This window comes from Meles meles, chromosome 10, assembly GCF_922984935.1.
Source record: "Meles meles chromosome 10, mMelMel3.1 paternal haplotype, whole genome shotgun sequence".
In the NCBI taxonomy this organism is placed as follows: Eukaryota; Metazoa; Chordata; class Mammalia; order Carnivora; family Mustelidae; genus Meles; species Meles meles.
In genome coordinates, this window is record NC_060075.1 from 12,645,999 (window position 1) to 12,672,929 (window position 26,931).

A 26,931-nucleotide genomic window follows, 5' to 3' on the forward strand; every position below is an offset into this window, starting at 1 on the left:
CTGACTGCATGCCGGGCTCGAAGCCAGGTTCTTGATCAGTCCCTAGCATCTAAGTGCTTGTTTTCCAACAGTAATTTCAAAAACAGAGGACCCATTGTGTCCCTAAGGCCTATCCCTCAACCCTGGGACCAGGTTAACTGCATCACCGGGCCTTGTCACCCAGCCCCCTCCGTCACTCAAAACCAATCTAACAAACAAACCACAACAATCACAGCAAATCACTAAGGCTATCAAAAACAGATGGTGTAACCGGGTGGTAGGTAATAAGGAGGGCACGTGATGTGATGAGCAATGGGTTTATATGCAACTAATGAATCGTCGAACACTACATCAAAAACGGCTCATGTACTACTATATACTAACTGAACATAATTTTAATTAAAATTACGTATCCATACCTAAATCCTACCCCATCCACAAATGGAAGGGGAGAAGAGACAGTCTGTCCTACATTTCTCTCATTTTACTGCCTCGTGTTTTGTTTTGTTGCTTCTCTTCTAACTCAAGTTTTCTTTGGCATTTATTTTTTCCTAATTCTACCTGTATGAAAATAGTGGCTCCTAGAATGAAACTGACCCTTTCTCTAGGACCTATGTGTCTGCCTCCAAGGGAAAGGGGTGGGGAAGAGAAGAGGATTATTCCAGAGACAACTGGGCTTTTTCCTTTGCACCTCTTAAAAAGCCTCACACTCCATGACAGAAGAGACATGTTCAAATTTAGCCATTCAAAATATCAAAATATTCTATTATTAAATGTATGTACTATATGGTTTTGCTCACTTAAACTAGGGAAAGAAATGCTTTGAGAACCCAAATAAAAACACATTACATAAATGTAGTCAATACAATAGCATGAGAAAATTTTACTAATAAAATGTTCTAAGAAAAACAGACACAAAAAGATTGTCTTCCTAACCCCAAAATTGTGGTCTCTAAGTATCATTTCCTATTAAAAAAACAAAAAACAACTAGTTCCTTAAGGGAATGGCCAGTGCAGCAAAAAAGTCTAGCATTCTGAATATATAAAAATCTTTTTATTATATATATTTAAAAAATAACTCAGGCACAGAAATTATAAGCAGTTGTTCTTATTCCCCAAGGGAATTCCTTTCTTTCCGGAGTTGACTTAAAGCCTTACTCACATAAGGGAGCCCTGCTGCACGGTTTCTCTCCACGACTTCCTTCAAGCTCTCCAGTGTTCCATAATCATAACGACTGAGATGGAATCCAAGTGCCCAGTATGAGGGAAGGACTGGCCGTCCGATGAGCTGAAAGAAGTATGTGAAATGAAAGTTAGCAAATACTTGATTTTTAAAAATATTTTATTTATTTATTTTACAGACAGAGATCACAACTAGGGAGAGAGGCAGGCAGAGAGGGGGAAAGCAGGCTCCCCACTGAGCAAAGAGCCCAATGCAGGGCTCGATCCCAGGACCCCGAGATCATGACCTGAGCTGAAGGCAGAGGCTTAATTCACTGAGCCACCCAGGTGCCCTGCAAATACTCAATTTTTAACAAAATGTTGTAAGCACTAGTTTGGGGGCACATGACCTACTCTAAATTCCAACACACCATTTCATGAATGCGGGAATGTTAGTCTATTTTCCTAGCCCCTTTATAAATCATTGAGAATAGGAGCCATTGTAGTAGCAGATTTCTAATAGCTGCTTACAACAGCAGATATTTGTGCCTCACATCTGCATATTAAATTTACTTTTCTTTGTGCTACTTGGGATTTATTTCCTCAGTTGTAGTCACGGTATTGTAAGTTTACCTCTAGATACTCTTGAACAACTTGCTCTGGAGTGTCTCCCAAAAACACATAGAAGTCAAGAATGCCCCCGATGGTGCGGTAAGTGACAGCTGGGGCAGGCTGGAGGGCAACCTCTTGCAAGATTTTGAAGTGGAAAAGAAAAATAAAAATTAGAATTTACTCTAGAGTAACGAATGCAGAGTTTTAGACCGGAGGATCGCCAATCATCTGAATATTAAGAAAGTGAATCCAACACCTCAAATTTTGTATACAAAGGGAGACATTCTGATGAACACGGCACATGAAAGGCAAAGCATTTGTTCCATGACTGATTTTGGTCATTGGTGACTTGAGCGTCTTCATTCCCATGTCAGGACTCAGGCTTTCATGAAAAATAGTTTCACAAAGGGGTCCAGACTAAGCCACTGTAGCACAGATTTTCAGCAGAAGACATTTGAGCTTCTGAAATCCCTTATCAACAAAAAGCAGGAATTCCCAAAAGAACTCAGTTGTCATAAATCCCCACCCCCCAGAGCAACTATAATCTTCTCCGAGACAATACATTGGCACCATCACCAAACAGACATTGTCACAAGAATATCCTACCCCCCTAACTCTTCCCCAAATGGCTCATTTATCTCTCCAAAAAGTCATGTGTTTTCCCATGAGTACCCCTTATCTCCCTCTCATTTGCATAGCTGGAATATAAGCCCCAAATTCTACCCACCCCTCTGAGAAGTTACTCTTCACTGGGTACTCTCCTGTGTACCCAAGCTGCACGTGGAAATTACCTGTCTTTTCTCCTGCTAACCTATCTCTTGTCAGTTTGACTCACAGGCCCCCAAATACTGGACTAGCCAGGGCAGAGGAAAACTGTTTCTTCTTGACCTTCACAACTACAGAACTTGTTGCTCCTGCCTCACACCCCATCATCATTGCAGGAATGTAACCCAATTGGACAAACTGAGGCACCAGCCTCAGTGAATCTCACTCCCTTGGCTTTTTTTAAGCCAAGCTTAAAAAAAAAAGTCAGAGATTATATTATAAACTCCAAATCCCCCTAAGACCCAATCACAATTCTCAGAGGTGAAGTTTCCCCATGGCCTTGGTTTGCATTTAGGAATAAAAAGCTTTCAAGATCTACTGAAATGTATTCTTTGGTCATAAGAACAACTCACACAGGGCCACAGCAATGTTTACTTTCCAATATTATAATCATCTTATATAGACCTGAAACAGTTTGTGAACTATCTGTGGGCCATGCTTTGAGCACCTCTGATCTAGTCCATTGATTCTCAGTTGAGAAGACGTAGGGATCAATATCCCATCAACCCTGGGAGATCCTAATACATCTCCTCTTCCCCTGTGGTGACTGACTGCCACTGAGATCCACTGTTACTGAAAAAAAGTAGAGAATCATTGATTCAATCTAAACCTTCAAAGATGGGGAAGCTACCTACTTTTTGGAATCCTCTGATGTTACACTGTTTGGTCTTAAACAATTTGATCTTGTAGGGCATGACCCTTGCCACTCCACTTTGCCTTGCTACCACTGTATTATCTGAATGAAATATTCATTGCTCGGTTTAGCTGACTCTGAGCTATGATTCAGGAAAATCACAAGTTAGGAGAGAAAGCCTATATATAGTTACCATATAACAATAGGTAATGAACTAGAGATGGGACAATCAAAGAACATGCAAGTCCCTGAGATATGACTCAGCCATTCCTAAAGGGCTCCATTCCATTTCTCATAGTGCTGAAAATTGCTCTTATGCATTTTTATGAATATTCCTTTAGTCTTTTACCCATGGCATTGCTGTTCATCAGAAACACTCCAAAAGACAATCCACTAGCATCTTCAAGACACAGGAAGAATGTCTGTGTACCATATAAGTTAGTTCCATCCTATAGAAAGAAAATAAAAAATAGAAAACTTACCATCTAATCATCTAAACCCCAAATTACTATAAATGACTTAATACATCAGTGTTAATCATGTGAATAACTGACAGGGAACTCATGGTCAAAGAAGACACAGATAAATCTTTAACATATCAAGTCCAGATTTGGTTGATGTCAACCAAGTGAATTAGTATTCTCTTATTGAATTGAGTCAGTTATGACCATTTATCTAGTAGAAATGTGAGAGCCTGGGATACCTGTCAAAATGTAGGAGAACAAGAATTTTGAAACCGTAGTTCAAAAATGTCTTCTCTCAAAGAGGCTTAACCTAATTCCATCTGCAAAAGTTCCATCAAGGCTTAACATGAATCAGACATCTTTCTAATGTGAAACTAGAGGGAGCTCTACTCAAGATATCTTGGTCTTCTAGTCTTGTTAAAGTCTAGACTTTAGAACGTGAGCTGAACTTCTAAGACTTTAGAACAGTAGTTCTCAACCTGGGGCTGCATCCCAGTCCAATTAAAACAGAATTCCTGGAATCAACAACAAATCAAACCAACTCCACATGCAAGAAGGGAAATAATCAAGATTAGAGCAGAGATCAATGAGGTAGAAACGAGAGATACAGTAGAACGTATCAATGAAACTAGAAGCTGGTTTTTTGAAAGAATCAATAAGATCGATAAACCATTGGCCACACTAATCCAAAAGAAAAGAGAGAAAGCCCAAATTAATAAAATTATGAATGAAAAGGGAGAGGTCACAACTAACACCAAGGAAATAGAAACAATCATCAGAAATTATTACCAACAGTTATATGCCAATAAGCTAAGCAACCTAGATGAAATGGATGCATTCCTGGAAAACTACAAACTCCCAAAATTGAACCAGGAAGAAATTGACAACCTGAATAGACCGATATCTAGTAACAAGATTGAAGCAGTGATCAAAAACCTCCCAAAAGGGAACAGGTGGTGGGTAATGGGGAGGGCATGTTTTGCATGGAGCACTGGGTGTTGTGCAAAAAGAATGAATACTGTTATGCTGAAAAAATAAATAAAATGGAAAAAAAATAAAATAAAAAAATAAAAAACAAGTAAAGAGAAAAAAAAAAAAAAACTTCCCAAAAAACAAGAGCCCAGGACCTGACGGATTCCCTGGGGAATTCTACCAAACTTTCAAAGAAGAAATAACACCAATTCTCCTGAAGCTGTTCCAAAAAATTGAAGCAGAAGGAAAACTTCCAGACTCTTTTTATGAAGCCAGCATTACCCTGATCCCCAAACCAGGCAAAGACCCTACCAAAAAGGAGAATTTCAGACCCATATCACTGATGAATATGGATGCAAAGATTCTCAACAAGATCCTAGCAAACAGGATCCAGCAGCACATTAAAAAGATTATCCACCATGACTAGGTGGGATTCATCCCTGGGTTGCAAGGTTGGTTCAACATTCGCAAATCAATCAATGTGATAGAACAAATCAATAAGAGAAGAGAGAAGAACCACATGGTCCTCTCAATTGATGTAGAAAAAGCATTTGACAAAATCCAGCATCTGTTCCTGATGAAAACGCTTCAAAGTATAGGGATAGAGGGAACATTCCTGAACTTCATAAAATCTATCTATGAAAGACCCATAGCAAATATCATCCTCAATGGGAAAAAGCTTGCAGCCTTCCTGTTGAGATCAGGAACACGACAAGGATGCCCACTCTCACCACTCTTGTTCAACATAGTATTAGAAGTTCTAGCAACGGCAATCAGACAACAAAGAGAAATAAAAGGTATCCAAATTGGCAAGGAAGAAGTCAAACTCTCTCTCTTCGCAGATGACATGATTCTTTATATGGAAAACCCCAAAGACTCCACCCCCAAACTACTAGAACTCATACAGCAATTCAGTAACGTGGCAGGATACAAAGTCAATGTACAGAAATCAGTGGCTTTCTTATACATTAACAATGAAAATACAGAAAGAGAAATTAGAGAATCGATTCCATTTACTATAGCACCAAGAACCATAAGATACCTGGGCATAAACCTAACCAAAGAAGTAAAGGACCTGTACTCGAGGAACTACAGAACACTCATGAAAGAAATTGAAGAAGACACAAAAAAATGGAAGACTGTTCCATGCTCTTGGATTGGAAGAATAAACATTGTTAAAATGTCTATACTGCCTAGAGCAATCTATACTTTTAATGCCATTCCGATCAAAATTCCACCGATATTTTTCAAAGAGCTGGAGCAAATTATCCTAAAAGTTGTATGGAATCAGAAGAGACCCTGAATTGCTAAGGAAATGTTGAAAAACAAAAACAAAACTGGCGGCATCACGTTATCCGATTTCAAGCTTTACTACAAAGCTGTGATCACCAAGACAGCGTGGTACTGGCATAAAAACAGACACATAGACCAGTGGAACAGAGTGGAGAGCCCAGATATGGACCCTCAACTCTATGGTGAAATAATCTTCAACAAAACAGGAAAAAATATTCAATGGAAAAAAGTCTCTTCAATAAATGGTGCTGGGAAAACTGGACAGCGATATGTAGAAGAATGAAACTCAACCATTCTCTTACACCGTACACAAAGATAAACTCGAAATGGATAAAAGACCTCAATGTGAGACAGGAATCTATCAGAATCCTAGAGGAGAACATAGGCAGTAACCTCTTCGATATCAGCCACAGCAACTTCTTTCAAGATATGTCTCCAAAGGCCAAGGAAACAAAAGCAAAAATGAACTTTTGGTACTTCATCAAGATCTAAAGCTTCTGCACAGCAAAGGAAACAGCCAACAAAACAAAAAGGCAACCCACGGAATGGGAGAAGTTATTTGCAAATGACAGTACAGACAAATGGTTGATATCCAGGATCTATAAAGAACTCCTCAAACTCAACACACACAAAACAGATAATCATATCAAAAAATGGGCAGAAGATATGAACAGACACTTCTCCAACGAAGACATACAAATGGCTATCAGACACATGAAAAAATGTTCATCATCACTAGCCATCAGGGAGATTCAAATCAAAATCACATTGAGATACCACCTGACACCAGTTAGAATGGCCAAAATTAGCAAAGCAGGAAACAACGTGTGTTGGAGAGGATGTGGAGAAAGGGGAACCCTCTTACACTGTTGGTGGGAATGCAAGTTAGTGCAGCCACTCTGGAGAACAGTGTGGAGATTCCTGAAGAAATTAAGAATAGAGCTTCCCTATGACCCTGCAATTGCACTGCTGGGTATTTACCCCAAAGATACAGATGTAGTGAAAAGAAGGGCCATCTGTACCCCAATGTTTATTGCAGCAATGGCTACGGTCGCCAAACTGTGGAAAGAACCAAGATGCCCTTCAACGGATGAATGGATAAGGAAGATGTGGTCCATATACACAATGGAGTATTATGCCTCCATCAGAAAGGACGAATACCCAACTTTTGTAGCAACATGGACGGGACTGGAAGAAATTATGCTGAGCGAAATAAGTCAAGCAGAGAGAGTCAAGTATCATATGGTCTCACTTATTTGTGGAGTGTAACAAATAACATGGAGGACATGGGGAGATGGAGAGGAGAGGGAGTTGAGGGAAACTGGAAGGGGAGATGAACCATGAGAGACTATGGACTCTGAAAAACAACCAGAGGGTTTTGAAGGGGCGGCGGGGGGGGGGTGGGGGGGTGGGAAGTTGAGGAACCAGGTGGTGGGTAATAGGGAGGGCACGTACTGCATGGAGCACTGGGTGTGATGCCAAAACAATGAACACTGTTATGCTGTAAATAAACAAATAAAAAAAGAAAAGAAACCAAAAAAAACAGAATTCCTGGGGGTAGAAGCAGGCATTGATATTTTGTTAAGTTTCTCCAGGTGATTCCAATGAGTAGTCATGTTTGAAATCACTACTCTAGAACAGCATTTCTCAAAATTTGGTGTGCACAGAAATTATGTATGAATCTTAGTTAAATGTGGATTCTAATTCTAATACATTTCTCACATGGTGATGCCCATTCAAGTAGCAAAGATCTCAGGCTCCTTATTAAATGATTCCCAGGAGAGCTGCTCTGACTCAACTTTTCTGTCTTTCTGATAGGCATATGGTAGAGTAAGGAGCATGGGATTTACATTACTCAGGCCAGGGGTTAGATCCTATCACTGCTACTCCAAACTTATTTTTAAACATTGGGCTATTTCTGAGCCTCGGTTTCTCATCTGTTAAATGGAGTCAATTATGCTTAATTTTTTAGGGTTCTTTTAATAAATACAGATCATATATTAAAAGGATCACTTAATACATTATTCCAATGATCTCCTTTATTCGGAAACGCATTCTTCTTAATCAGGCAAGTGGCTGAACAAGATCTGTAGGTAATATTGCTGAACCTAGAAAGTAACTCTGATTTGGATTTTCAAAGTCAAAGCAAAATAAAAATGAAAACAAAAACAAAATCAAACAAAACAACAACAACAAAACTCCATGTCTTTTATTCTTTCACTGCCCCAAGCACTGTTCATACGGGAATGAGCAAGATAGTATTTTTGTTGATATTTTATCCTATTTTGCTGACAAACCTGGTATAAATTGGTAATCTATAAAGCCCAACCTAAAATATATGGAGATAATAACCCACCTATTATACAGAGTCAATATTAGTAACATCTTCTCCACAACTCGTTAGTTCAAAAGGAAAATAAAATGACGAGTAGTTGACATTTATTGAGCACTTTCTATGTGGCAGACACTCTTCTAGAGACTCTATGTGGATAAATTCTTCTAATTCCCATCACAGTCCTACGAGGGAAGTATATTCCCCCTGTTTTATAGATGAGAAACTGGAGACACATTGAGGTAACTCTCCCAGAACCACAGAACTGGTGAGTGTCAGTGTTAGAATTCAAACCTAAAATAGCCTCACCCTAGAATCTCACTCTTAACTATCATTCTGTACTACCTGGAGTGATCTTCAGAAATGAGGCTGACCTGTAGTGCAGGGGGGCCCATCCTGAAAGCTTACCCCATTGGGGGTTGTGTCCCTGGCAAACATGGCCCAGGTCTTCCAATTCATATCATGCCGGTACTGTTGGTGCACCTGTTCTCCCAGACCATACACGTTAGCACTAGGCAGTCGCATGGAGAGCTGCAGGAACTGATTGGCAAATAGGAGGGGTCCAATGCCTGAATCCAACCTAGACGCCGATGCAAAATGCAGGGACAGGTGGGCAAGTAGAGTGGAGAGAACACACATTTTAGAAAAGGGTCTCTTACATCTTCATGACTCCTATCCCCTGTTTAACTGGCTCCATTTGCGCTCCCATGGACACCAAGAGATCAGGACTTCTTTTTCCCTTAGACACCCTATGACACTGCCAAAATATTACTCTTACATTATAATAGATGTTCCGTAAATAGTTACTGGTGGATGCATGGATGGAGGAATGGAAAAATAAAGAGGAAAAAAATGATGACACAGTAATAAAAATGAAGGAAAAAAAGAAAAGGACCCAGCCCAGTGCCTGGCCTATACTAAATGCTTAGTAATAACCATAACAACCACAGAAGAAGCAGCAGGAGGAGGAGGAAAGAGGAAGGTGAAAGAAAGTACACATTGGAAGAGTCACCAAAACTGGGCTCACAACCTTCAGGAACATTGTTGCAATGCATGCACCCTTCCTCAGGCTTGCAGACCTCCCTTCCCCACGTCCTTCCTACTCGGATCCCCAGACAGGCTTTCAAAACTTACAAAACACGGTTATTACTTCTTCTGATCACTTTGATGCTAAATGGCTGTTGGGAGACCATAACTTCATAGGTCAAGGGAGAAGCAGCATTTCCTTGGAAAGGTTGCACATGTTCATGAGGTACTTCATACCTGTCCTTGCTCTGGTCAGTTAGCTGCCCGGGACATGAAGGGAATGAAAGCCAAAATGAAAACTCCTCAGTATTTTCTAAATAGAAACCTCCCTACCAACAGCAGTGTTTCCCAGTGCCTATGCTCTTGGCACTGAACTCAGGCACTGACCCAAATGGCATGATGTCTGAGGTAGATTTACCCATTATATTACCAAATTCAAATGTTTAACCTTTGGGCAGAAGTTAGTCTTTTGGTAGAAATAGACTTTGTAAGAATTTTCACAGCTGTGATCATTCTTTTTCTTTTCCCTCCTGACTACATTTCACATGGTCTTAGGGACAAATACAGGAAAGCCAGATTTCACTAGTTGACTCTATAATCTACATTCAGGAAGTTGTCACACTGAAGGAAGGCTACAGACGACTTCAACATAGAGGTAGTAAGAAAAATCACGTCAGGAGAGAAAAATGCCCCCATTAGCAATACTGTCAGTCTTGTAGTAACTGCAGCCGTCAGGTAGAGAACACCCACTTTTCAAAAAGATTCTTAAAGAATAAACAAACCACAACCTTAAAGTGGAAACGATTGGACGTCTGGTATTCTGCTGTGAGAAGGACATTGTTGACATCATTTCCAAATAGGGATGGAGAAGGCAACCTTTTCAACTGGGCTGTGAATCCTAGTATGTAGAGGGGAAAAGGTTTACATAGCCGGCTGTGTAAACTCACAAGAAGTAGCCATATTTATGTCAAAGGGGCTGTGAAAAGCCTTTATTTCTCGAAAGAAGGGAGGAGAGATGTCTACGCATCAAACACTACCATGGACCAGTGTGTGAAGCTAGGTACAGTCACTACCTTACCCGTGCTTCTCGCTTACAAAATCAGCTTGAAGCCTCCCCCCAACAGCCCAATTCTCATTGCAACAGTCCATCAGCCATTCTGTGTTAATCACATACCCTTTACACTCTTAGCCTTTGATATATATAGATATATAGATAGAAAGAGAGATCTATATGAATAGAGAGATTTAAATATATCTGTATATATCTCTATCTCTATCTATATATCATTCCTTCTCAGTTATTCTCTGTTACATTGCAGGTGATCATATATGCTGATGCCATCTTCCAGGTTCCATGATAAGTCGGCTGAGAACTGAGACTCTATTAGAAAAGGCCATGGGCCAAGACCCTTGGAGGGGCAGCATGTCTCTTCCTTTACGCTAAGAGCTTCCTCAAAGTAGTCACCCTCTGTTATCTCTCGGAAGGTTCATTATTATCCTCTGTATTTCGGGGTGGGAGAAATAGGAGGAGACATTTAGTTCATGAACACTGATACTGACTAGCTAACTTTCATAAAATGTTGATGAAATTGGAATTGTTTCCATATCATCAAAATCATATCGTATTAGTTATGAGTAGCTTCAGAGGTTACTGAGTCCAAATCCCTCTCTTTAAAAGTTTGAAACATGAGGATCAAAGATGTCAGATGTCACTATGATTGTACAAGGTTACTAAGGGACATAAAGTAGAGCCAGGAATAGACCATGTACCCTAACTGCCAAGATTGGATTTTTTTTTCCCCTTGATGCCAAAATAGATCCCAGCCATTGCTTAAGAACAGTGCCCACCTTCTGTCACAGGCGGTAGTGTGGCTGTGCAGGGTGATACTCTGCAGGCCGCTAAGGCTTTCCTCTGTAGCAAATAAAGGGTCTGGAGCTCCCATCTCATTGTCTGGCTTACCTGCATTTGTTGTGACAAGGTCACCCTCCACTTGATAACCATGACTTCTAGAATAGTAGCACCAGGGCACATTTATGGACCCCTGAGGTCTCCAGCAGCACCCACGCTGATCACATGTGGCCTGAAATAAGAGATTAGTCAAATAATTTCATGCATTTGTAGAACATTATCATTTATAAATGTATTTTGAGCTTATGGTATCATTAACCTCATTTTATAATGATATTTAGAGAAATTGTGCTGTATCCCAGTCAATTCACAGCTTGTGCTCAAAATTAATTTCTCTGCTAATGCCCTACCCTGTTATTATTATTTTATAATAATATAGGGACCACAGTGCAGTCCCATATCTGCCATCACAATAAAACTGGTAACTTTGTTTAAATATCTTAAACTACAATATAGTCATACCACCAGTATCTCAAAATTACAAAAGCAGCTTCACTTATATTGGTTTGGTTTAAAAAAAAAAAAGACTCTACTTATATTCAGAAGCTTTGAGATCAAATCATTTTTGACTTTTAAATACGTCTATTATGTGTGTGTTACGTATATGTGACAGATACATACATACATACGTAGTCTCTCAACTTCTCCCAAAGCAGGAAGTAATCGTTCCTTGAAACTCAAAGAGATTCTAATTTTTAGTTAAGAAAGGTGTCCACTTTATGCCACAATTAACAATAGAATCGAGTGGAGACTAAAATGAATACAATCCCTCTCTCATGCCAATTAATTTATTTGGGAGGAGCACCAGGCTAACTACAAAAAAGTACAAAGAAACCTCCTCCTCTTGAATGTGGACTAGACCTAGTGACTTGTAATGAACAGAATAAAGCAAAAATAATGGGACGTTGCTTCTAAGATTAGATTACAGAAAGATTATGTCTCCTGTCTGGCTTGCTCTCTTTCCCTTGCTCTTCTGGAGCACATGGCAAGGGACTAAGGGAGGTCTCCAGCCAATGGCCTTCTAGGAACTGAGACTCTCATCCAGCAATTCTGGAGGATCTCAATCCTGCCAACAATCCCATGAATGAGCCTGAAAGTGATCACGCCCAGTCCCAGCAGACACCTCAACCTCAGTTTTCTAAGAGACTTTGAGCCAAAAGCATCCAGCTATGTCAAAGTCAGATTTGTGACCATAATAAAAAAATTATGTTCATTGGGTTAAGCCAAGAAATTTTGGCATAATCTGTCACAAAGCAATAAATAACTACCACATCCTGCTACATATTTTACAGATGAAGCACCTGAGACAGGCAGAAGTTCACAGAGGTGCAGTGACCTGCCAGAGCTTGCTTAGTTAGCTACTGGGAAGGCAAGCACCAAAACTTAGCTCTCTTGCTATCTACTGTCTTTCTCCTATACTCCTGTACTGGGTTGAGTTTCTGTTTAAGCACATTTTCAGGAAGACATGGTCATGCTTTGCAAATGATAAGACAAAGAAATGGTTTAGGTTTATGAACAATTGGATTTAATCACAGGCTTATTTTTATGTGGATACTAATTTAAGGATGGAAAAACAGTGTCCATCTGTGGATGATATGGCTGTGGGATTGGGCTGCACCATGAATTCCAATCAGCAGGGTTTTTTTTTTTTTTCCTTTTAAAACCCACTCAGTTGAAAGGCAAAGAGAAAGTACATCAGGCAAAGAGAGAGTTGTTAAAAGGGTGTTAAACAAAATGGTTTCTGCACACCGCCCAGAGGTTAATAATTTCTTCATTGGAATGGAAGGGGCAAAGATCAAAGAGTGGTCAAAGAAGCCAGAAAAGTGAATGTTCTCTGTTGGCTAATTTGAAAATGTCAGTTCTTGCAGTGGCCCTAAGCAGTCACGAGGAGTGGAAAGAGAAGCATGCCGCACATAAACAGGAGAGTAAAAAGGATGTGAAACCTAGGAAAATCGTCATAGAGAGAAGCTGAACAAATGATGATGTGAAGAGGACTGAAGGCACATAAAGAGAAGAATTAGAGCCAAGACACAAATGTCCTTTTAAGTTCATGTGAGAATTTAACTCAAGAGGAATTGCTGAAATAATATAGCATGTGTAACTTCCAATGCAGTATTAAAAACTCCCGGGGGGGGGCGGAAATCCTCAAAGCAAAAAATAATTTAAAAAAAAAAAGGAAAGAAGACATAGTTATGGGTATGGGGTGGAGGACAGATAGGGAGCAGCACACAGCAAAACAGAACAAATGGAGGGGGCGCCTGGGTGGCTCAGTGGGTTAAAGCCTCTGCCTTTGGCTCAGGTCTTGATCCCAGGGTCCTGGGATTGAGCCCCGCGTCAGGCTCTCTGCTCAGCAGGGAACCTGCTTCCTCCTCTCTCTCTGCCTGCGTCTCTGACTACTTTTGATCTCTGTCTGCCAAATAAAGAAATAAAATCTTTAAAAAAAAAAAAAAACAGAACAAATGGAAAACACAAAATAAGACCTTGGGGGAAAATGTATCATGTCAATTATCACATGTCATCGGCCAGTACTTTCGTGGTCACTAAAATCGTAGGAAACAGAGGGCTCTAGTACAGCTCCTGGCTCATGCTTGGTAGGCATTTAGTAGACAAATTGGCCTGAGCACACTGCTTCATTTCACTGACAAAGATTTGATAGTCTGCAGGGAAACAAGACTTCATGATCAAGTTCACAGAGTTTTTCAGGAGCAAAGCCAGGACTAGAACCTGTACTGGGGCTCCCTTAACACCCTGCTGCCCAAGGGCTACACTCTCAGTTCAAGGCACAGAGCATAAACTTAAGTCTGTACACAGGACTTGACAGCTCACTGCTCTTCCTGGCACTGCATAATGGCTCTTGACTAATGCTGTGTAAACACAGAGTAATTTTGAAGGTGGGGACTCTTAACGATCTCTGCAAAATGCAGTTTGCTTGCTGATATTCATAAAACTTGAGCCATTAAACACTTATTGATAAGAAAATGGAGTTTGCAGAATATAACACAAGCCAATAAATAAATAATAAATAGATAATTACTGAATATGCCTGCTATAAAATATAACACAACTTCTGAATAAGAAAGACGGTAACTTCTCAAACATCATCATAAAGATTATCATTAGTACTATTGTTAACCATAGGACTTCCTGTAGACTGTTCTCAGCTTACCCCTTCTACAAGATAGTTAGGATATGCCGGTTTAAGCATGTAAACCTGCTCTTCTTTGTTTATACAATACGTTCTTTTCTTATGTTCAGCTAGCCAACATACAATACATTCTATCCTGACAATCAGTGAGCTTAACATTACTACCTACCAGCTCTTTCCTTGGCTGGGTGTCTGGAATTGACTACATCTTTATGTTCCCAGCCATCAACAGGATCTTTCAACTCTGGGATGATGGGTGAAAGGTGCTGGGATTGTGGGCAGAAGGCCTCACAAGGAAGTAGAAAGTGATATGGTCTTTCAGAATGGACAGGTTTTGGGTAAGTATGAGAGCTATCTCCAAAATCTGCATGGGAGAATGACCTATGTGCAGCTTGAAAGGCACAAAGGTTAAACAGGGTCTAAGATGACAGACTGAGTATTTGAACTCAACACAATAAACAGTAATGAAGGCTGTAAGTACCCCAGCTGGGTAACAGTATAAAGAAAGTAGCATACTGGGGCACTTGGGTGGCTCAGTGGGTTAAAGCCTCTGCCTTCGGCTCAGATCATGATCCCAGGGTCCTGGGATTGAGTCCCACATCGGGCTCTCTGCTCAGCGGGAAGCCTGCTTCCTCCTCTCTCTCCCTCTGCCTGCCTCTCGGTCTTGATCTCTGTCTGTCAAATAAATAAATAAAGTCTTAAAAAAAATAAAAATAAAGAAAGTAGCATATTCAAGAGGGCAGTTTCAATCCTGTGTGTAATGGCACAGGTGGGGGAGAGATGGAATTCAGAAGAGGTGCTGGGAGTCTGTGGGAATAAGCCATGTGTGAGGTGGAGAAAGGCCAACATGACCAGGTATGAAGGGAAATTAAGTGCTTATTCTGGGAAACATTGTTAAGGGAAATGTTTAAAATACATGAAATATTGTTCAAAGAGCTTGAAGGGAAGAGTCAGGCAAGAGTTCTGCTGTTCCTGCTACCGAGACGAGAAGCATAACGGGAGTACAAACAGAATCTGATGGTTGAGGAGGGAAAGCAGATTTGATGAGGAGTGATGAGTTTAGGTGAGGTGTTCATGGGACACGCCCAGCAAACAGCTGCCAACCCAAAACTAAAGATCAGACTAGAGATTTTGATAACCGAGTCATCCTCCCCCCCCCACCCCCGAGATTCATGGAAGAGACTCTTGGAGCTCATTCTCTTCCAAGATGTCTCTAAGAGTATACCATGTGGTTTGACAAATTCATAGGATTCCCTCCCATTATTGGGAATTAAAAACAGTGGGATCTACAACAAAGAATTATCTGAAGGGAAATTTATACAGCTAGTTCTTTATAAATAATCGTGGAGGAGAGAGAGAGATAGGAGTGATAAAATGGTACAGTAATGGCCTCAACACTGGAACATTCCACTAGCCTGGTATCATATTCATAACTTCTTCCCACTTCTCTGCTCCACACAGCCATGTACTTCCCTTTAACATGTACATTATATAAATATGCCATCATCCATGGACTCGGCCTCTCAACAATAGTCTGGGGGAGCATATAGCAGCCAGGATACTTGAAACATGCACCAAAATGCCCAAGACATACGTTCTATGAAAAAACAGGCCACTGAACGTACTCCCAGAGCATTTCTCTCTGGCTGAGCTAAAGAGGAGCAGATCAATGAATGAATGCCAAGGTCATAGTTTAATGCGGTTGGTACAACATACAAAAAAAGGCAAAGTTCATTTATTGAACTATAATCTTGATACCACAGAATTTATGAAAGGTCTTACAACAAATCCCCAAAGATACGCTGCTGAGCCAATAATGACACCTGAAGTTCAATAATCAATATCAAGATGAGGTGTTGTAGGAGAGTGACCTTAGGATGCATTAGCCTTCTAGCTGTGCTTCCAAGCAACAAGGTTCCTAGCACACTGTGACAGGGGCTAGTGAATGGGTGTGGATCAACTTTCTGCAAACCTAGTGTGCCAAACATCCTGCTTGCATGAAGTGTATCTAGACCACAGCTTCCCTTTCCTATTAACAAAGCAGAACATTAATGGTTCTCTCTCGTCAAGCTCTAATTTACCTTGCCATCTCAGGCATTATCTTCTCTCTGGCACCCACCCCATATCTTGGCCATATGGGACCATTTGCTTTGTCATGTGTGTGCCCCACAATTTCCTCATCCAGTCTATTTTGAATTCACTTTCCATTCCTGCCATCTGTGTCAAAATCCTCCTTATGTTTAATTCCACACTGTCACCTTCCCCTTGATAATACTGTCTTCTTCTCCGTGGTCTCCTTCATCTTTCTTTTATATCTTATGACTTTTTATTTCATATCCCAGTTATTTATTTGCTTGGTTTATCTCCTCTAGAAGAATTTATGAGAAGAAAAATATTTAGTTTAATTCAACCTATCACCCCAAATGCTGAACTTTGACATTTGGCCCCATACTGAAGTATTCTGCTTTTTTTTCTCCCTCATATCTTCTTTTTCTTTTAGTCCTGTTTTCTTTTTTTTAAATAGTCTCTAATTTTTTTAAGTTTTTTTTTATTTATTATTTTGACAGACAGAGATCAGAAGCAGGCAGAGAGGCAGACAGAGAGAGAGGGAGGAAGCAGGCTCGCTGCTGAGCAGAGAGCCCAATGCGGGGCTCGATCCCAGGACCCTGAGATCATGACCTGAGCCGAAGGCAGAGGCTTAACCCACTGAATCACCCATGTGCCCCCGTTTAGTCCTGTTTTGATGTTCTCTTTTCTTTGTTTCTCAGTACATGATTCCATTCAGCCTTAAATCATTGCTCCTAGCTGCTGCATATCACATGAAAAACCAGCCTCCTCTACGTGACTTCCAAGGTCTTCTACTATTTAAATCCACCTTTTTTTTTTCAATCTTGTTTCTTCCTACTCCCAGTAGGCAACTCTAATTCTGTTCACTATTCTAAGAGGTCAAGTTCATTTCAGTCAGGGTAAGATGCCAAATAAAGGGAATTGAACACTACGATCACCTTGGTATGGTAAGGTATGTTGGTCTAACTGGAATTATTTCTTACCTTAGCAGACTTGCTGTGCAGGCTGCTGCCCTTGGTCTCAGAACAGCTGGTCATGGTGCTGAGTTTCCTGTCCAGGAGATTTCCTGATCCTTAACTACCCATCTCTATCCAGAGATTGGATCTCTCTTGCCTTCAGTACAGCATCTGGACTTCCTGATTAGTTTTATCCCATCACTCTGCTGCAGTCTTGGGCATCTGCTCTATGTCAAGCTACTTATCTGGCTCTGGTTCCCTTCTCTGCCTTAACTTCCCACTTCCCCCAACCCTAGTCCATCATATCTTATAGTTGATTTCATCTGTTCTCTCTTGGCTGCATTGGTTCTCATCGACTTGGCATCTACGCCCAGTCAGTCAACACCAAAGGCACAAGTTGTAACAATTCCCACTTTTCACAGTTCCCTTCTCTATGACTTGGACTGAATTATGTCCTCAGAAAAGACACATTGAAGTCTTAATCTTTATACCTCAGATTTTGATCTTATTTGGAAGTAGGATGGTTGCAGAGGTAATAAGTTAAGATGAGGTCATACTGGAATAGGGTAAGCCTTTACTCCAATATGCCAAGTACCCTTATTCAAATGGGAAATTTGAACACAGACACACATACACAGGGAGAAGCCATGTGAAGACACAGACAGAAACTGGAGTGATGCAGCTATAAGCCAAGGAATGTGAAGGACTGACTGCCACCACCACAGACTAGGAGAAAAGCAGGAACAGCTTCTAGCTAAGAGTGCTCAAAAGGAATCAACCTTGCCAACATCTTTATTTGGGACTTGTAGCCTCCAGAAGTATAAGAGGGGGGAAAAAAAACAGAAAAGAAAAGTAAAACGTCTTTTGGTATTAGGCCCTTCAGACAAACCAAAGCAGCAGACCTCAAGAACACCACAGATATTCCAGTCAGCTCACAATAGGATGGCTAGAGAGAGAAATGTGAGCATGCCACGTGCCGGGGTATCACATGCAACAAGCATCATATCTGTGTCTGATATAAATCTGCCATTTCATATCAGTGGACTTCGCTCAGAAGGTTGCATTTTGTTTTCATTCATTCTCAGCGTGAAAGATGACTGATACACTGTGTGTGTAATGAACTTCACAATTATAATACTCAGCAGCACTTCAGTTGGTGATCAAGAAATATTGCTGTAAATACCCAGATGCCGGCACTATCTTTAGTCTGGGATTTATTATCTTCTTCCTTACAAAACATGGCTCTTAAAACTTTGTCCTTATTTTAAATAATGTTTTATGCATGTGTATTACTTTTCACTGTAGATCCTAGACAGCCTTTGGTAATCATGAAAGGAGAGAGACAGAGAAAAGGCAAGAAACAGAGGCAGTAACAGTCAGAGAGAACGAGTAACCAAGCAGTGTTGCCAGATAAAAGACAAATCCATTTTTAATAGAAGTCAGTCCCAAATCTTGCATGCGACATTCTTATTCTAAAAAAAATACTCATGATTTATCAGAAATTCATATTTAATTTAATCTGTCAACCCAAGGGAATTCTCTCACTCTTTCTCTCCCAAAGCTGCACTGTCTCACAAGGGTGGGTACAGGATTCATTTGCATGAGCCACCAATAGTTGCAATGCAAACAGTTCTCTGGGACTTACAAACAGGAAACAAACAAACAGAACAGAAATTAACAACAACAAAAAAAACTATCCAATAGCATAAACTCTTAAATGGAAAGAATATCTGTAATTCAAACCTTTGTTGGTGGCTGGTCAGGGAGGCAGTTTATCCGTTCCACTTCATTTACCGCTGGGCACACAGCAGATTCAGGGGTGGTACTTGGATTTGGCGTAACTGTTGTCCCAGGATCTGGGATAATCCCAGAAACAAACATAAAATGACCATCAGATCTAATATCACAAGCATTTAACATGATTGTCACAGTTCTCAACACCTCCAAGTATACGAACTCCACTACTGATCAGTCTTCACCCTGATGCCCTTGAAAAGTACACGTTCACTTTAGAAAGCCTCATTTGGTTCTTGCTGACTGTATTTACTTGTGTGTATACTGCATCATCTCCTTCTACCACCAACCCTCTCCCCTTTGAGATGGTTCATATAAGAGCAAGGAGTGTGGATCCACCATTAAATCAAAAGGTCACCAAGGTAAGAACCAAATCTACCTTCTTCTCTAGTCCAGGGGGCAGGCAAACTATAGCCCACGGGCCAAATCAGATCACAGTCTGATTGCTGGAACACAGACACATCCACTTTTTAATGTATTATCTACAGCTGCTTTTGTGCTATAGTGACAAAATTAGTTAGTTATGACAGAGACCATATGGTCCGCCAAATCTGAAGTATTAAGTACCTGGTTTTGTACAGAAAAGTTTGCAGACTGCCCTGGTCCTTTACTTCCACTCCCAGTAACTGGTTCACAATATGTCTGTGCACAGAACACACACAGGGTATGTTTTAGTGGATGTTACTACCCTAATCATCGTAACCTCTGTTCTAGTTGTTCCATTACCAGGCATTCCCTCAACAAGGAACACTTCTGAGTGATGATGTTCTCGTGTAAATGTAAAGTCTCATATGGCAAAAATGTAAAGGAAGGTCACTAATGTAAAAATTGGCAGTTAGGATCTGCCCAAGGGCCTTGATTGGGATTTTAAAATCAGTCACATAAAAGACACATTGACTGCATTTAAAATAAGGAAGTGAGATTTCTTTAAGTCACTCTGCAAGGACATGGAGACAGGATAATGGGGCTTTTAATTAGTTTTCATTTCTATTCCAGTTCAAAAGTGGTAGATTAAGAGAGCTCCATATTTGTGCCACTTTCCGAACAAGGGTTTTAGTTCCATGTTCAAAGTCATGGAATTTTAAGAGTTAAACAATCTTTGAAATTATTTGCTCTAACTCCCCACAAAAGTAGAAATTGTCAGGGCTGGGAGAGAGGGACTGGGAGAAGAGAAGTCTTCTAGCCACAGACTTACCCCTTCATCACCTGATTCATAGAAACTGTTCCTAGATATACCAGAGAAGAAACCAGGGATAACTCAGCACAATCCGGCCCCTCATTTAGAGTGAGACAGCTCAATAAACGTTTAATTAAATAACCCTGATCGTTGTTAACTTTTTAAAAAACAGAACTTCGGCCTTAAATACTTTGATTATATATTTATTCAATTGCCCTACATATAAGGGGTTATTAGTTAATAAATGTCAATAATATTGTTAATGAAGTGAGAATTATTCAAAGCAATTCAGCAAATTTATTTCAAGGGTCAGCTGTGAAATCCTGCACTGTGCTAACTGGGAAATAAAAGTATCGGCTTAGGCCTACAGTGAATACCTAGTGAGCTATCACAGTTCCAGTCAAGGGCTCACCGACGCATGTATAACTTCCCCCTCCCTCCCCCCCCCACACACTCACAACAATGGACAGGAGAGAATCAAGTCCCTGTCATTTATGAAGTTTCTGCTCTGGTAAGAGCAACACATGGGGAGGAAACGCCAGAGTTCCTTGTTACCTTTTGATTCCCAAGACTCTTTAGCTGAAAGCACAAACAGAGGAACAGTGATGATAAACACTATAAGCAGAAGAACACTGAGCATAATCTCCAACGTCGTGAAATCTTTCAACTTCTTTCTTGCCATCTGAAAAAAAAATTATATTTAAGTTTTATTTAATTCATAGCTAATAATTTCCTAATGGAAAAGCTCAAATGTCACATAAGTAAAATGAATAACTACTAGTCCTTCATGAACACACTCATCAGCAAGATGAAAAAATTATCAACTAATGATCAATCTCATTTTTTCTTTATTCTATGTACTACTCTCCCTAACCTTGAAGCAAATCTCAGATATCTTTTCATCTGGAGATATCTAAGTACTGGGGAGTCTGTCTGGCTCAGTTGGTAGAGCATGTGACTCTTGATCTTGGGGTTGTGAGTTTGAGCCCCACAGTGTAGATATAGAGATTTCTTTATTGTTTTTATTTAAATTCAATTAGCCAACATATTATTAGTTTCAGGTGTAGTGTTCAGTAATTTATCAGTTGCATGTAACACCTGGTACTCATCACATCACGTGCCCTCCTTAATGCCCGTCACCCAGTTGCCCCATCCCCCCACCCATCTCCCCTCCAGCAACCCTGTTTGTTTCCTATAGTTAGGAGTCTCATGGTTTTTCTCCCACTCTGATGACTTCCCATTCCATTTTCTGTCCGTTCCCCTATCATCTTCTGCACTGTTTAATTTCCACCTATGAGTGAAACCATATGGTAATCATCTTTCTCTGATTGACTTCTTTCGCTTGGCATAATCCCCTACAGTTACATGTCGGTGTAAATGGTAGGTATGCAACCTTTCTGATGGCTGAATGACATTCCATTGTATATATATACCACATCTTCTGCTTAAAATTTTTTTAAATATTTAAGTATTAAAAAAGTAAACTTCATGAAAGCTAAACAAAATGTTGTTAGAACACCAAAATATTTTTAAAATAATTTCCTCAATCATCAAATATCTAGTCAATGTTGAAATTTCTCTCATTGCCTGATAAATATTTTATAATTTGTTCTACTTTCATCAGGATGCAAGCAAAATTTATATATTGTAATTGGTTTGTGTCTGTTAAGCTTTTTTTTTCCCATTGTTTAGAGAGAGAGAGCCCAGGGTGGGAGGAGGGACAGAGAAGAGAATCCTAAACAGGCTCCATGCCCAGCGCAGATCCCATAGGATCTCAATCTGATGACCCTGAGATCATGACCTGACCCAAAATAAAGAGTTGGATGTTTAACTGACTGAGGCACCCAGACTCCCCTGTTAAGGTTTTTTTAATCTATAGGTTTGTTCTATCGATTTCCCCATAATCTGGATTTTGTTAATTGCATCTGTGGATATACTTACATGTTTCTCTGCCTTAATGTTTCCTGTAAATTTAATGATCAGATCTAGAGTTTTGACAGATGCAGGTTTGATATTTTAGCAAGAATGGTGTAGAGCTGGTATACAGTCTTCCAGCAGGAGACACAAAAGATCTAGCAGATTCTCCCTTTTCATATTAACAGCTATTGGTGAGCATTTCTTAGGTCCATTATTCCATTAATTGTAACAGTGATACTGTAATTCTACCATTCTTTATATACTGGATGAAATATTACTATAGAGAGACATTCCCCCTCACTTATTACTTGGATCATAAAGGCACAGTTCCTAGAGGAGAGGTAGGATAAATGTACCCAGCGGGAGTCTCTCCAAGTTGGTTCCCGGTAGTCTTTCGTAGTTTCCTTGCTCTCTATTATAAGATGATAACCTAGGCTCATTTTGCACATTTCCTGACCCCAGTCTCAAATAAAACATCTCTACAGAGGCTTTTTTTTTTTTGTCCAGTGGTAACAATATTTAGAAACTATAGTTTCAATGAGATTTGGTGAATTCTACAACTGAAGGTACCTGATGGATCATCCTGACCAACTGGCTACCTTTGGAGTCCCGGGGAGAATTGTCAATTAAAAAAAAATACAGAAATAACACATTTACCTATGTTAGAATTGCTATAAACCCTAGCTGGGCATTAAAATATTTTGCCAAGAAGTTTAAATCAGATGTTCAGCACTCTCCTGCTGTCTCAACCTAAGTGAATCCAAATCTCTGGGGAGAAGGTTTAGATATCTGATTTTTTCTTAACACCACAGATAATTCTGATATGCAACTATGTTTTGGAGACAGTGACCCTCTTCCAGGCTTATAAATTATAATAAACACATTTCACTATGCAAAAACATATTAAGAAATGGTGTCCATGAAGTTAAAAAAAAAAAAGAAATGGAACCAGTAGTTAGTCAGGCCCCTTCATTTTATGCATAAGTAAGGTCCAGTAGGCCAAGTGCCTTGTTGAGAGTCACACGACCAAGGACTAGAACTAAATTTCCCATCAAGCTGAATGTAGTTCTCTTAGCTACTGTATCTATTCTGGCAACTTTTGGTAGGCCCCTCATGGATCGAATATGCTTGAGCCTACCACAACCTCGGTCTTCTACAACGTCCCTCAACCCATTCCTGTCTTCTTCTTCCAAACAGCTCCTGATCTCCATCAGATTTGAGTCAAAGTATTGCAGTCCAGATTCATGTGATCCCCAGTTCAGTGCTTCCTGCCAAACACGCCACAGACTGGGATCAACCATGAAGCTGGCTTGTTGGGGTGCTAAGTGCAAAATTTGTGTCTTAAAGATTCATAGAATTCAAACCCTAAAAACATTATCCTTCATATTCAGAGGTCCAACATAAAGCAGGTCTTGAAATATCTTCTCACTAATAAGGAAGATTTAGGCAGTCACCCTCACTCATTGAACCTGCTCACACTGGGGGAAATTACGGGGAGAACTGTGTCCAGAGAGCAGCTGAAGTGCTCCACGGTCTAGATATGGATCACAGCACCATGGCAAATATTCAAATTAAAAAAAAAAGGATACCACATTCCTAAGGGTGAGTATGATGATGAACACAGAAATAGGACCTAAGAAAGGAAGAACTCACATCTGTTAAAGCAGGGACCCCAGTGACTGACAGTGTCACTTGGGCTTCTGAGCAGGTTCCCTTCATCTGACCAGACCATGCACAGACCATGTTTAAGGATAAGGCACAATGAGGGATTCTGTCTTCCACCTTAGGGGTTGTCTTTATGACCTCACCGCCTCTTAGGTAAAGGCATACTCTGTCTTTCACGTTTTGTGTGAGAATGTCCAGCATTTCTGTAAGCGTGTCCACCTACACAGATAACAGCACTTCCTCAAAAGTGTGAGAAACTACACAGAGCTGTATTGTGATGCTGAAATGTGTCACCCAGCAGGGAGTGAAGCTGGCAAGTCACAATCAATGCATCAACCAGCATGGAGAGAGAAATGCTTCTGGAAAGATATTACACAGAAGAAGTAAACAAATCCAAAGTCAAGTTGGGGGGGTGTGACAGAATGATCTCTAAAATGAGTTTCATCAATCTAACTAGCTTCTCGTATCCCCTTAAGTTACAGGAGACTGTACAGCAGCAGAATCTGGAATCAGACATAGTGAGAGGTGTAAAGTAAAAGATGGGAGGAGAGCAGAGCAGCAGAACTGCCTCCACGAGTAGGGGCCATTGGTTTTGAGGGCTCACAAGCTTGTAATGGCTTATAAATCCATCATTTACAAGACTAAGTGGTACCATCTACAGTCTGACACTGAGTAATAATTATAGGTAATATTTTGGGGTTTCTCTCTGCCAGGTATTTTCCAGACTGTCATCTTTATAATCATCTTTCTAATCCTGAGATGCAGGTATCATTCACCTCTATTTTACAAGCAGAAAACAGAAGTCAGAAAGATATAAAACTTATCAACAATGACAAGTAGTGGAGTTGAAATTCACTCCCAGTCTATGCTCCAAAGACATGCTTCTCTACACAACCACAGCAAAGCCTACACCCTTCCCCAACACCACCTGCTCCCCTTATCAGAATGCTGCTTCTTCAGTTCAATAGTATCCCCTCCAGGACTTACAATTAACCCTCTCTCCCCCTCTTGCTCCCAAACCTGGCCTCTATCTATATCTATATTTAACTCTGAGAAAAATGGGTCTTCCCCTCCTAAGTTTTAAGCAGCCAGATGCCAGTGAGTGACAGTATCTCACCCCTCCCTGAGTGATCCCTCTCAACCTGAGAGCTGGAGATACTGACTTCCTTGTTCTGTGGGTAGCTGGGTGGGGCAGGGGCAGAGAGCTCAGGGCTGGGTCATTCTTCTGTTGAGAGTTGCTGCTTCTGCAGATCTAAATCCCTTTCAATTAGCCTAATGACCATAACACCATTTTCTTTGTGCTCTATCATCAGGAAAATGTGGGGGGAAACTCTACAATGCTTCAGTTGATGCCCCTGGCAAGTGTTCTAAGTGAGTATTTGCTGATTTGGAAGCAAGACTGGGTGGAAACACCACCATGATATGCTCTGTGTCACAGATGGATTCAGAGAACCTGGTCCTCTTTCCCGAGGGTTATGAGAGGGATGAAACAGGAAACGGTATGCCTTCATCCCAGCAATCTCACCTGTAACTACAAGAATCCAAGTGAGAAAAAGAAAAAAAAAGATATAAAAAATAATATAAATTAGAATGCAGTTGTTTATTTTACAAAAGGATCCAAGTCAAGATTTCTTTTCATCAACCGTTTTTGAAGTATGAAGGAGAGGTAATCAATATCTCTAGGGAGGGTTGGTGTTGTTTTTTTTTTCTAGAATATATAGCCACTTCCCTCTCCATATGACCTTTGTAACTATAGCTCATATGAATAACAGCCTTAATATGAGTTATAAACATAAAAGAAATAGTTGTAAATCATATCTTTATTAAAAAAAACATATACTAGTAAATCCACTTTCTGGCAAACAGTGCTCTTCATAGCCCCTTTCATTAAGCCCAACTATAGCTGAACAATGGTTCATATCCCTCTGCTACTCAGCCCTCCCATACTCCTAGCTCAAGGCTCAGTGGTCTCTCTGAGCAGAACTGCCCCCAACTTCACAACAAACTCCTGAGAGATATTCTCTGTTCTGCTATACCTGGCACAATGGTCATGTCTGTTTTTCTTTTTTCCATTTTGTCACAGACCCATTTCATTTGGTACATCTTTATAAGAACGTTAATGGAAGTTTGGAAAAGAAAACAGGTCAAGTCTTGTTGACCATCTTGAACCTTTTGGGGTAGGTTTCAAAAGTTTCCCCAGATAACTTCAATATTCAATTCCCTCTACTCCTATTTGAAAATCATTTGGGGGATTTTGAACTCATCAGTGGATTTAATAATACTGCATGACATTATCCTATAGGATGGGAGTGGAGTGGCAGGTATAAATTGAGGACAGTGAAAAATGGGACAAACAGTAAGTAGGAGACAGTAACAACTAAAAACCAAATAACATTTTTGGAAGGAGTAGTAGGGGATGGGTGGCCCCTTGTGAAATTATCAAGTCCATCAAACACCACTCCCAGCACCTCTGGTATGTCAACACACTTTCTGTACTCCCAGCTCATTTGTGGTCAAGTTAAGTTTTTTCCTAAGGCTTTCTCCCAAAAAGTGTGTCTACTTCCATAGGTTTGCAAAACCACTTTTCTCTCTCAAATTGTGAGCTCTCAAGGTATAAAAATTAGGCCTGCTTCTTCCTTTTTATTTCCTTCCTAAGTATATACTTGTAGAATCTGCATAATCAATACTTATTGATTGATAGTATTTTACTCCCTGGACGATCACTGTGTTAAAATTTTCATTAGTAATTTCCTCCTTCATCTTACCCCCAAGTTCTCCTTCTCAGAACAGAGAGCTTGCTAAAGGGGGGGGGGGGGGGACCTGCACTTGACTCCTTACCCTATCATTTATTGCTGTGGTAGCCTAAAGAATTTTCCTAATACTCATGAGTCTTGGTTTTCTTATCTGTAAAAATGAAACTAACAATACCTACTGTATTACCCGCCATCACCTTCTTATTGTGAAAATCAAATAAAAACACTATTTTTTAAAGATTTATTTATT

At 40.2% G+C, this 26,931-nt stretch overlaps 1 protein-coding gene across 4 annotated transcripts in view; it reads right to left on the reverse strand.

Annotated features, from left to right (window-relative positions):
* Window positions 1-26,931, reverse strand: part of LOC123951450 (maltase-glucoamylase, intestinal) — a 97,439-nt gene that overhangs the window by 57,755 nt on the left and 12,753 nt on the right. For all 4 annotated transcript variants that reach the window (XM_046020171.1, XM_046020173.1, XM_046020174.1 and 1 more), the window contains 9 exons: window positions 20,902-21,028; window positions 19,119-19,231; window positions 11,259-11,379; window positions 10,087-10,196; window positions 9,407-9,558; window positions 8,681-8,852; window positions 3,561-3,660; window positions 1,774-1,886; window positions 1,142-1,267 (listed from right to left, as the gene is read on the reverse strand). In XM_046020171.1, the coding sequence (XP_045876127.1) occupies window positions 1,142-1,267; window positions 1,774-1,886; window positions 3,561-3,660; window positions 8,681-8,852; window positions 9,407-9,558; window positions 10,087-10,196; window positions 11,259-11,379; window positions 19,119-19,231; window positions 20,902-21,028 (1,134 nt within the window). The remainder of the gene's footprint in view (window positions 1-1,141; window positions 1,268-1,773; window positions 1,887-3,560; window positions 3,661-8,680; window positions 8,853-9,406; window positions 9,559-10,086; window positions 10,197-11,258; window positions 11,380-19,118; window positions 19,232-20,901; window positions 21,029-26,931) is intronic.